Raw genomic sequence first — 12,285 nt, forward strand, 5'->3', positions numbered from 1 at the left:
GCTGAACTATTCAATAACAATAATAGTGTGACTACTTAGTGGATGATTTTAATGTGTCTGTATGTATGTTTTACATTTAATCTTCTTTATCAGTCTGTACAGTGTATTGTATTGTTATTCCCATCTTACTTATATGGAGATGGAGATGAGCAGTGGTCCCAGAGTGGGGGCATAGTCTGGATTTAAACACCGGCATGCTGATTTCAGAGTCCATGTTGCCATATTATCACACAAAACTGAAATATTCACAAAAGTGTATTTTTGCCAGAGGTGTTTTTTCACGAGGAAACTGTTATGCATCAATTTTGGAGAACAATAATCATAACGTTAGACTGAGTGTAGTTTTATCTTTGTTATAAAAACTCTACGCTAATGCATCAGTTGATACTGTCTGCCATTCTTTTTTTAATTTACAAAAGGCCAGATTCCAAAGGGTCCAAATCATTGTCATTCTGCAAAGTCATTAGGGAAATACTAAAAGGAAAAGAAAGGAAGATTAAATACACGAGGTTCTGGTCTAGGCTTAGTCAACACACTAATTTGGGATATTGGATGAGTCAACTGATCCTTCTGAACCTTGATTTAACAAAAATTTTTTGAATAGAATGAGTGATTACTACAGTCTTTTTGGACTAAGGTTTTACTCACTATCAGCAATACATTATGGAGCACAAATTTTGTTACCTAAGTTTCAGTGATACTCGTAGAACCTGTATATCATGTGATTTTGAAATAAACTTGCATAAAATACAAATGTGAGTCAATTCACCTTTTACTCCTGGATATCATTAGCACATTAAAAATGTTCCATCCATGAGTATTACCTGAAATCCTCTTGTACAGGTAGATATGTCTGCTTGTTAAACTACAGATATAGTAGAAAAATTGCTAAATCAACTGTAGTGTCTCCCCACCTTCTTGCTTTTTAAATAGATTTATTCTCTGAAAAACAATAAAAATAATTTTACTTATAAAGCAGATAAATTTAGAAAACAAATACATTTGTGTGTTATCACAACCATCATTCCTCACTTATGAAAAAGAAATCTAAGATCAGTCAACCATTTTCTCTTGTCATTACTGTGACATTGAATAAGCTTAAAATGTGATGCTTTAAGAACTGTCCCGATACAACTTCTGCAGCCTGAGAACTGAACTCCCCTCGGAAGAAATTCATGCTTTAAGCTGTCTGTCTCTTACTGTACTTCACACTGTCGTCAAAGCATTTTATGAGATACTGCCTGTCCACCTGAGACACAGCATTTTTTAGTGTGACCTTTGCACACCATTTACCAGAAAAATTTACAGAAGTTGCACAAATCTGAAAGTATCATCACTGATGGTTAGAACTGTGTCCTAATGATTTGTAGATATTGTGAACATTAATTGCTATTGCCTTTTCCCAGCCCCCCTGCTGCACTGAGATTTAATCATTTTTCCATATTTTTTGCAGCAGAGCTATCACTGGAAATAATATACTTTTGCATATCCATATTTGGCTGTGGTGTAGATTTTTGTTCACACTGGACTCCCACTGATGTGAACTGATTTGAAGTCTAAAGATTAAATTTAATTTTATATAGCTTATCAGTAGTCCCTAGAGGCTGCAGGATCTTAAAAACTAATATTTTTCAGACATAACCATCAGGAATAGGTAATAATATAACCATTACCCATGTTAACAGGAACTGTAACAAAAGGAAACAAATATAAATGCTCTGAGCAACTTCATTCTTTATAAACAAATATTAATATAAAATTACACAAATTAGAGTTGCAGTTTAACATTATTCAACATGTTTATTCATAATGATTGTTTCATATTTAAAGAACACCAAAATATTGTGTTTTGTCAGCCAAGGACAATAATAGTTTAATAGTAATTTATTTTAAACAGCTACTGATAATACAACCAATCAACACATTAAGTGGTGCCAACATTGGCATCTTGCTAAATAATCTCTAGACATTGCACAGAGAGTACATCTTTCAAAGATAAGTCAACAAGAGCAATCAGAGCAGAAAATTAGAATTTGGTATCTTAGAATTAAAATACAGCTAAACTAAAGTTTTAATTGGGGTGATCTAAAAGGGCACTTGATGTAATGATCTCTTTCATTTGTTACTAATTGTTTGTTCCTGATGAAGAAGAAACATATACATGAATGTTGCTGAATTAAGTTAAGTTGGCAGTTTCCTTGGCAGCTACGCTTTATGGTTAAACAACAAGAGTGGGGAGGGGCAAGCTGCCACATAGAAACACTTCTCCACTTTCTTTCATAGCATGAGAATTGTACCACGAAATTCAGGATTAGGTATAACAAACGTGAAATAATTTAGACTTATTCAAAAGACAATAAAAGTGACATATGGTAATACAAAAAGCCATATTCAGGGTAAGTTAGGCTACTTCTCTCTTGGGCATACTGGTTATACTGACTCAAACTGTTCCGTTGACTCTTGTTAGGCACTGAGTTCGTCTACAGATGGCATCAACTTCTATATCATGTATAGTTTCAATTGAATATTTCAGTTTCTGACATTCACAGACTAAGGCAAAGTACTTTCTATTTCAGAATAGCTATTTGTATAGCAGAATTGATGAAGATAGAATTTTAAGCTATAATTTTTACTTGTGATTTTATCACAAAATTCCAAAGACTCTAAGCAGAGAACGTATACAGAATATTTTTCTTATGGTTAACATATTCTCATAATCTTATTTTCCAAAACTTCAAAGTACTGCTAATTTTTAAAGTACAAAATGAGTCAAATTTTATTTATCTATCTCCATAACTGCATAATTAATTATATGAATAAATAAATTTGGTTTTTACTGCATGCTCTTTTTTTAATTGTTGTGCTGGGTAGGGGTACATTGCTACATTTACAAAAGATCTTACAATATATCAAATATATCATACTTAAATTCACCCCCTCCACCATTTTCCTTTATCATCCCCTCCCCCATTCCTGGAATAGTTTCACCAGGTATCATTTTTTCATTTACATACATGTGTACCCAGTATTTGCACCGTATTCACCCTCCATGCCCTTCCCCCACCTCCTCCTCCCTCCCACTGATGCCAACACCCCAAGGCAGGACCTGCTCTACCTCCTGTTCTACAGTTTCGTATAAGGAAAAAATAATATGCTATATGCTCTTTTGAATTATTATGATGTCTAATAGCTTACTAAAAGTTATACTGAGATTACTATTACAATGACTTTTTAAAAATACAGTAAGCCATTATGTTTTAGATCTATTAAATGTATTGTATATCACTATATGACACTATTATAATTTCTATTCATGAAATTTTTAAATATCTCGTATATTCTAACCACTGTTTAGACCCTGGAGACATAGTACTAAATAAGAAAAAAATATCCCTACCTCAGAGAGCTTACATTTTAGTAGAAGAAACACAACATAAATTAGTAAACAAATAAATATGTGACAATATTGCATAATGGTAAATGCTATGAAGAATTTTAAGGAGGGAGTAACAAGATACAGTGGAGAGTTCTTACAAATTGAGCAGTAAGAAGGACCATCTTGACTGGTGACTTTGAGCAAAGATGAAGTGAAATGAGATTGTGAGCCATGCAAAGATCTGAAGGAAAAGCATTCAGGAAGGGAACAGAAAGAGCAAAGTTACTGAGGCAGAAATGAATTGTTGAATGGAAGAACACAAAGAAGACTTTTGCAGCTGGTGTAATCTTGCTAGGGAGTGAGAGAATGAGCTCCAAGAGAATGGGGAGACTGCCAGGATCACATAGGGCTGCATAAACCACATCCGATAACTACTTGTGGAAGAATTTCAGCCTAATTTTCTTCTCAGTCCTTGTTTTGTGGACATACTTTTGTGCTGCCCTCATTTAGTTTTGGATCTAGATATTCTAATTAGAAGCCCTGGAACCTGAATGCCATAAATATTTGTGTTCTTAAAATAGTTTAATTAGAGTTAGAAGTTTTGTTCTTAGTTATATTATTTGTACTAGTCAGTGCAGGGTGAATGCACAAGAATTGAAGGATTTGATAAGTGGGTTCTTCTCTTCTAAAATGCATTTAAGTAATGAATGAAATGTGCTTTGTACCAAAATATTACCAATCTGAATACCGTCTTTGTACAGGGACTCTTGAAAGTTGCCATAGATAATGCCAGAGCTCAAGAGAAACAGGTCCAACTGGAAAAAACAGAGTTGAAGATGGATTTTTTAAGGGAAAGAGAACTAAGAGAAACACTTGAGAAGCAGCTGGCTATGGAACAAAAGAACAGAGGTATTTCTGAAATTCCAATGAAGTTTAATACTATAACCAAAATGGTAAACATAATAATATATGTGATGGTTAGTTATTTACTTTGAGATGGCAGCTTTTTTGTTAATTTTTAGAGTAAAATTTGAGTTCTATGCTCATTTTATTTCTTAATGTCTAAAGTACACATTTTTTCTTTTTTTTGTTAAGTCTGGGGATTATAATGATCCAACACATCACTGATTCTATTATTTTTATTGTTTACAGAGTTTAGCAAATCCATATTTTTTAAGTTAAAAATGAGCTCTGATAAGATGACAGCATAATAAAACTTTCATGTTCATTCACAATTGCCTTTTGAAAATCTTAAGAGTTAATGTCATAAAGCTAAAATAGAAAATACTGATTATTCAAGCAAAGCCTGTTTAGTAAGATATTTATCAACTGAAATTGAAGACTGATGAATATCTGAGCAAATGACTGAACTTAAGTGTTCGTATAATTTTCTTTCTGAATGCCTCATTTTCATTCAGCAAGGTCAAGTACACAAAGTATAAACTAATATAAATTCTCATTGGGTAAAAATAATGATATTATTGATCTGGGAATTGCTTCTTTTAAACGTTGTACAATGCATCTATAGATAATTTTGAAGGTCATTCATTTTTGTATGTTTATGCATGAATTTGAAGAGTATTTACACCTCTCACTTGTTTCAACTATCAGATTCATGTAAGGGTTCTAGAAAAGGGACATTTCCTTTTCTCTCATTTATAAGTATCCAGTATAAGTGTTCCACATATTCTCCTTCTGTATGTTTGATGTTGTTATTTAAATATCAGTTTCTGCTTAGCACGTTCTTTCATTAGTTATTATGGGACAAAAGCTGGTGAGTTCCTGGAATAAGGTTAAGCTGTCACTCAGGCACAGTTCTAAATAATACGGCTTCACTTAGATTAAGGTACTACAATAATTAAATCAAGGTAAACAATGACAAAGGATGCTTTCTAAGTGAATAAGGAAGTTTGGTCTTAATGTCCAATCTGGGATACCATTTGGTCTTAGTGTCCAGTCTGGGATACCATTTTCCATCAAATAGCTATGTCTTGATTTCATTCTGATTTGGAGAAGTTAATTTTACAAGATTGAAAGACAGACCCTTGAATTCCTAAAATAATCCTTTGGATATTTAAGAGACCTTCAGAAATTTATTGGTTTCAACCATATAGGAAGTTTTACATTTATTCTGTTTTAATCCTTTAACCACTAGAGGGCAAAACATTCACAGATCAAACTTCCCATTTAATTGATTAAGAATTAAAGGTTATCATTATCAAAACTCATCTGTTATGAATGTGACTATTGAAGTAGAATATTACTCCAAAGACAAAACACAGCAATCAATCACACAGAAGGAAAAATGAATGGTCAATGGAAGGGTGCTGGGTATTGAGCTGTTAGTACCATGAGAGCATGTAGTTTAAATAAACATTTCAAACATTACTGTTTCTTTGCAAAAAGACATCCATAATCATCTTTGGAAAGGGAATTAGAAGGAAAATAATTTTATTAAGATAAACATATGATTTTCACACTGTTATGTAAAGGAAATTAGGATTTACATGAAATGTTACAATTATTTTTCTTACTATAGTCAATGTACATTTTGGCAAAGAAGTTTTTAAAATGTATGATATAATGACAATAAACCCAAGAAGCTAATGATCTGCCATCCAAGCAGTAATATTACTATATTAGTAATAGAAAAGGAGATGTAGAGATTAGAAAGTGAAATTCACATATTTTAACCATTATTACTTTATTTTACCTTTTGACTAAATATTGTGTTAAAGGGTTGTTCTTAGTGGGTAGTAAGAAATCAAATAATAAACTTGCAAAGATTACTCTTCATGACTAACAATAGTGTTAGAAAAGAGTTAGTCATAGTAATTTTGTCCCATTATCATCCATAATGCTTATCAATGATCAAAAAAGATGATTTCAAATAAAAACAGATAGATGCCTTTCATATGCTGCCTAATCCTATACATTTACATGTAGACAAAGTTAAAACAATTTAATTATACTTTCAGTAAGTTCATTTACATTTTGTGAAGTATACTTAATGGTTAGTATTTATTAATTATGTAACAATATTTTAATTGTTCCATAGGAGAAAAATGTATGATAAGCAACTTTTTATATCATCACCTACTTTTTATATAAAACATTGTTATCAGAGGTGCATTATTATTAGTAGTGAAGTTTTACATTCCACCAGATTCCTGCAGAGTAAAAGTATAATCATTTTCTTAAAATATGCTATTATGCTATAAATTTGCTATGAAGAAATTATTCTTTGAGAAAAATGATAATAGCTTCATCCAAACAAATTATTGCTTGTATATGTTAAACAATAATTAAGGATATTTTGTTCCTCATGTAAAAAACATTTATTATATTTTCTAGAATGTCAAGAAAGAATTATTAAAAACTGAGTTGGTGTAACATTTTATACACAGTATTTTTAGGGGAAATGTCTTTTGAGGAGATGGGAGACCTGTTTATAAAAGCTTGCACTACTCAGTACTCTGCACTAACCTGATTCAAGGGCAGAGAACTAAGCTACAAAATTCATTTAATCAAGCTTCCTTTATTGGTGAATACAAATATTTACTAAAATTAGCATCCCATTAAATTTATCTCTCTACACAGGACAATTAAAATCATTCTGGTAATGTAATAGTTCAAGGCTAAATGAAAATTGGTTTCCTTGGACATTTTATTGGGAATTATTTTAGGTAAAGGTGTTTTCTTTTTTAACTTCCTCCTTGTGGGTAGACTCTGACCAGCATGAAAAAATAATGATAAAGTAAAAAAAATTGTAGACCATTTGTAAATTAACAACATTAAAAAATCTTTAAAAAGTAATGTAACATGTTCTTTTCTAGCCATAGTTCAAAAGAGACTAAAGAAGGAGAAGAAGGCAAAGAGAAAATTGCAGGAAGCACTTGAATTTGAGACAAAAAGGCGTGAGCAAGCAGAACAGACGCTAAAACAAGCAGCATCAACAGACAGTCTCAGGGTCTTAAATGGTAAGAAGGTATATTTTTATGCACAACCAGATTTGATTTCTATACTCAAAGGACAATTTAGACATGTGTTTGTACTTATTTTTCATATTTCTATGCCTTGTGATTCATTCAGATATACTAATAGCTGAAAGTGTGGTAGGAGAAATGTTTTGGGGCAAATGCTTTATTTCATAGGTGCTTCTACTCTTTTGTGTTATTTAACTCCAGTATCTGGGACCTGGCATTGCTTTTGGGCTTAACAAAATCTTTTTCTGCTGAAACATGATAAAATATTATTGTAAGAACTTCCACTCCCATCCTATCTTATGAACATTATTACATTGCTTATCTATTCAAATCTCCTGAAAATTCTTATGGTTATAGTTTCTATTCAACCTTTAAAAGATTACAAAGATTTATGTGATTTTAATTCAGCACCGAAGTAACAGGTTGCTCTTTTTTTTTCCTAAAGGACAATAGGAATCAAATGAAATATATGTCACTCTTACCTTTCTGTGCTTTTAGACTCTCTGACCCCAGAGATAGAAGCTGACCGCAGTGGCGGCAGAACAGATGCTGAAAGGACAATACAAGGTAGGAATCTGCAGAAGGCTATAAATCTAGATCTTGCTATATGAGTTTTTCCTCAGCTTTAGCCTGCTATTCAAGCATGTAGCCTACCATCTGGGCCACATCAAAACAAGTTCAAACAAGGTCAAGTTCATCTTGCTTGTTTATATGAGTGAATTCATTTTGTGCTGATAGATTTTCTTTAAATTAACAGGTCATTTCTGTTTATACAATGCAATTAAAAAGGAATAATTAATTTTAAACAATGTATGATTTAATCTTGGACACAGTAAATGTGTTTTATTGAATGTTTGAAGCCTAATCTAATGGAGGAAGGGTTTATAAGTTCTATCCTACATAAATAAAATCATGGTAATGCTTAAAATTAAAAAATGTCTAAATACTTTGTGACAGCTACTGCAAGACGTATGCAGAGGGACTAGTTGAATGTTAACAATAAATAAGATTGTTTAGCTCCTGTGTGAATTACCAAATGTTCAATATGCTGTTATATACATTTTAATAACACAAATCTGCTGAGCAAAATCATATATAAAATACTAAAAGGAGTTGTATTAAACACTCAGAAGAGCTAAGTATGTATATTGCTGAGAACTCACTGTTAGGAAAGAATAAAATCAAAGGTAGCACTTATTATCAGACATCTACTCTAAACAACAAACCATCTAACAACATGAGCACTAAAGAGGAAAAAATAAAGATTTGTTTTCTGTCTTTGACAATGATTCTTCACTGGAAATCCTAAATGATTACCTACTATGACCCTCCCCATTGCTTTTATTCTGCATTTCAGCCTCAATCAGTTTTGAGATGTTCTATGACATCTATTGTGCTACTTAATCAGCTCCAAAAGTAACATTCATGGCTTAGTGTAAAGGAAGTATACTTTTATCTAGTATCATATGTGCAATAAGTAGCAATAAGAAACTTGAAGAAACATTTCTAGAGAAAGACTTACTTTTTGGCCTATATTAATTTTACCTGAAGTCATGATTCATGATACACATAAACATTTGAACAAGTTACTAGGAGCAAAAAAAGCCAGTCCTCAATAAGGGGGATGATAGCCTTTAATAAGGCCAATGTAAGTATCAGACTTAGTTTATATGAAAGGGGATTATTCCTGTACTGCTTTAAGAGAATGTGAAGTAGCCTAAGAAAGCAGATGATCCTCCAGGTAGCTGTGATATAAATTATCTGGTATATATAGATATCTCAAGGTGGACTTTTTCCTTAGTTCACATAACATGCTACCCATAAGTTCACTGTTAACAACATTTTGATCATTAATAAAACTATAGTTATTCCTATTTTAAATTGTAATACTCACATATATTCAAATATACACTTTTTTCAGTACTACAGTTTGAATTCAGGGCCTTGTTGTTGCTAGGCAAGTACTATACCACTTGAGCTATCAGATATGCACTTTAATATACGTAAAGTCTTGCTGTATGAGATCAAAATATTGACAATTCTCAAATTCTATTGTTGTGATTTGCTTATTCTGAAAAAAAAAACCCACCTTCAGTCACAAATTGCCTTCCTTTTGCTATCCAGAATGCTCTCAATTGAGTAGCACATTAAACCCTTTCAAATAATTTCATAATTAGACAAATAAAACATTTGTATAGTAATTATGCATAGTAATTTAAAGCCAAGTGTAAATTATTGTTTTTAATTATAACATAAAATCATTCATTCATACTACCTGCCAATTGTTATATTGTTCAAAATGCAGTTAGCTTTCAATAATAAGTTGTTTACTAATGATTATAATTTGTTTAGGTATGATTTTCCACAAATGTAATATAAAACCATGGAAAGTGAATGTTTCTAGCTGTTATCTGCTTATAAAGATATTTCACTAGCAGCTGGATTATTCCAGAACTTTTAAAAAAAACAGAACGTAGAGATCTACTGTTACTCTCACTCCATTAAACAAACGCATTTTGCTCTTTTAATTCTTATTTCTAACCTTAGACTAAATGAATACTTTTGGAAGCTAACAAACAAAACAAAATTAAGTGAACAGAAAAGGCAAAGAAAGAAGTCTGAATTTAGTTGAGTTCTATCTAAGCACAAGTATAGCAAAGGCAGATAAGAAAGAACCAAAATCCATTCCTAATTTGTGAGATGGTCTATGTCATGATTTTTTGGCAGCAGTGAGCTCTTGCTACTTCACAATTCAAAAGTGACATTAAGACAGCCTCCTGCTTCCCTTGCTTTCTCTCTCCCACTGTCCCCCAAGCCCAGGTGCTCTGAGACTCTGTGTACTCTTTCTTACTCCCAATTCAACCATAACTGAAATTATTCCCTATTGCAAGATAAACTCAACTTAATTGGGAAAGAAAAAAAAAGATCACAATTCTTATCCTTATCATGTATTTTTAACATTTTAACAGTAATAAATAAATGCCACACAAATTAGTCACTTAGAAGTTGGGGCACCTAAATACTGTTCAGGTGTCAAGTAATTACCCTCATATAAGCACCTTGGGTTAGAGCAAATATTGCCTCACTGGAATTTTATATCACCATTTCCATAAAACTAGAAAGGTGGGAAAGAGGAAACCAGAGTGGTTTAGAAAATATTCCTGAGAAAAAAGCCCTAAATACTGTGAGGTTTTTTTGGATAAAGTTAATCAGCTCATTGCACACAAGGATAAATTCTTCATTTCTGATGTTTTTAGTAACTAATTAAAAATTCATGATTTTGGTGGAGACATTATCAGTATAAATAAATATCCCAAACTAGCGAAAACAATATGTCTGTCTTATTGTCTCTTATGCTTTCTCTCTAACAAAATCGGAGATAAAGAGGGCGGAACAGGTTCTGCCTGGAAGTGTGGGAGGTGGCAGGTGGGGGGGTGCACAAACAATGTATACACATGTAAGTAAATGTACAAATGATAAAATAAAAGGGGAAAAATATAAATAAATAAATATCCTCCCAAATTAAAAATAACTTATTTCAGGATTACATTGCTTAGAAATTAACTAGTTCATGCTATGAATTGTAACAGATTTATATATCATGATTTGTGTCAGAATATGAAAAACTTACTCTATGCTTTTTCTAAGCTCTTTCAAATATACAGACAGAGTTCATATAAGCACAGACTGACTTGGTTTTTGGATTAGTCAATAAATATCCTTCAAACAACATCTTCTACAAATACAAGTGCATATATATTGTGTAGAGCCAAATCTGAACATCTTAGCAAGTATGTACTAAAATAATTTCTTCAACTTAACATATTTTGACAATTTATAAAGGGCACCTCTCCAACCCATTCAGACATTTCTTAACTGCTCAGATAATAATATGTAAAAAATTTTGGTTGTCTTACAGAGACCTCAAAGTTCAATGTATAAACCAAAAATATTTCCTCTGTCTCCACAAGCATGTCTTCCTCCTGTGTTCTTCCCTGTGGTATACTCAGCTGGTGCATTCTATTATCTTTCTAAATATGTAATGAAGGAAATTGAACTTGGCATTTTCCTCCTTCACTCCCTCTACACACAATCAGACCTCTTCTCTCTTTGTGTCAGCTCTTCTATCATACTGGAATTTTAGTTGTTCTTTTCCTGAAAGTGTCACTTCTTTTCCCACCTACTAGGGGCATTTCCCCCTCTTCTTTGCTTTTTCTTATCCTTGAAGTCCCAGCTTAAAAGTTACTTCCTTGAAACCACTTCCCCAAACCACTGACCCTGTGCCTTAGGACCATTTCCACCTTCCAGACGTTCTTACCATATTTTTGTCTCTCCTCAAGAACACTGCTGTGTGTTTGTAGTTCCTCCTCCCCACCCCCCGTTTTCTTTTTCTCTAAATAGTAGCTGGGACAGAGTGTGAGTGTGAGCTATTCTTCTTTTACAAGTGTATCTTACTGTCTGGCAGAGTGTTTCGTATATTGTGACACTTGCAACATCCCTAAAAGAATGAATTAGACATTGATAAATTAGGACCTATGTTAGATCTTGTGGCTATGACCATCCTTATTGTTCAAAAGGTCTCAGACTTCAGTTGGAGAGACTAATGGAAGGAAATAAAGGATGGCATGATTCTGACTAGGAAAGCCCAAATCACAAGTTCTGATAAATTAATTTCATATTGGATAGCTGCATTAAGAGCATTTACTTATTCTTCTTTGTGTATGTTTCTAATGACATTTTATTCTTTGTACATTTGACCTAAGATGTGGATTATGTAAATGTTTTCTTACATCAGGTTTTCTACTTTAAATATATATTTAATTTAACATCCTATCATCACATTTACTAAATAGCACATTTTTTTCATTCATTCTACTCACTACCTCATCCCTCTTTTCTGATTTTTTGTTATGATTGCAAATG

The 12,285-nt window shown here is 32.4% G+C and overlaps 1 protein-coding gene across 3 annotated transcripts in view; it reads left to right on the plus strand.

Moving 5' to 3' along the window:
- The window catches only part of Dach1 (dachshund family transcription factor 1), a 397,811-nt gene that overhangs the window by 353,458 nt on the left and 32,068 nt on the right, over positions 1 to 12,285 (plus strand). For all 3 annotated transcript variants that reach the window (XM_020178044.2, XM_074043247.1, XM_020178045.2), the window contains 3 exons: positions 4,138 to 4,285; positions 7,213 to 7,356; positions 7,861 to 7,929. In XM_020178044.2, coding sequence (XP_020033633.2) covers positions 4,138 to 4,285; positions 7,213 to 7,356; positions 7,861 to 7,929 — 361 coding nt within the window. The remainder of the gene's footprint in view (positions 1 to 4,137; positions 4,286 to 7,212; positions 7,357 to 7,860; positions 7,930 to 12,285) is intronic.

Source organism: Castor canadensis, chromosome 10 (genome assembly GCF_047511655.1).
Source record: "Castor canadensis chromosome 10, mCasCan1.hap1v2, whole genome shotgun sequence".
Classification (NCBI taxonomy): Eukaryota; Metazoa; Chordata; class Mammalia; order Rodentia; family Castoridae; genus Castor; species Castor canadensis.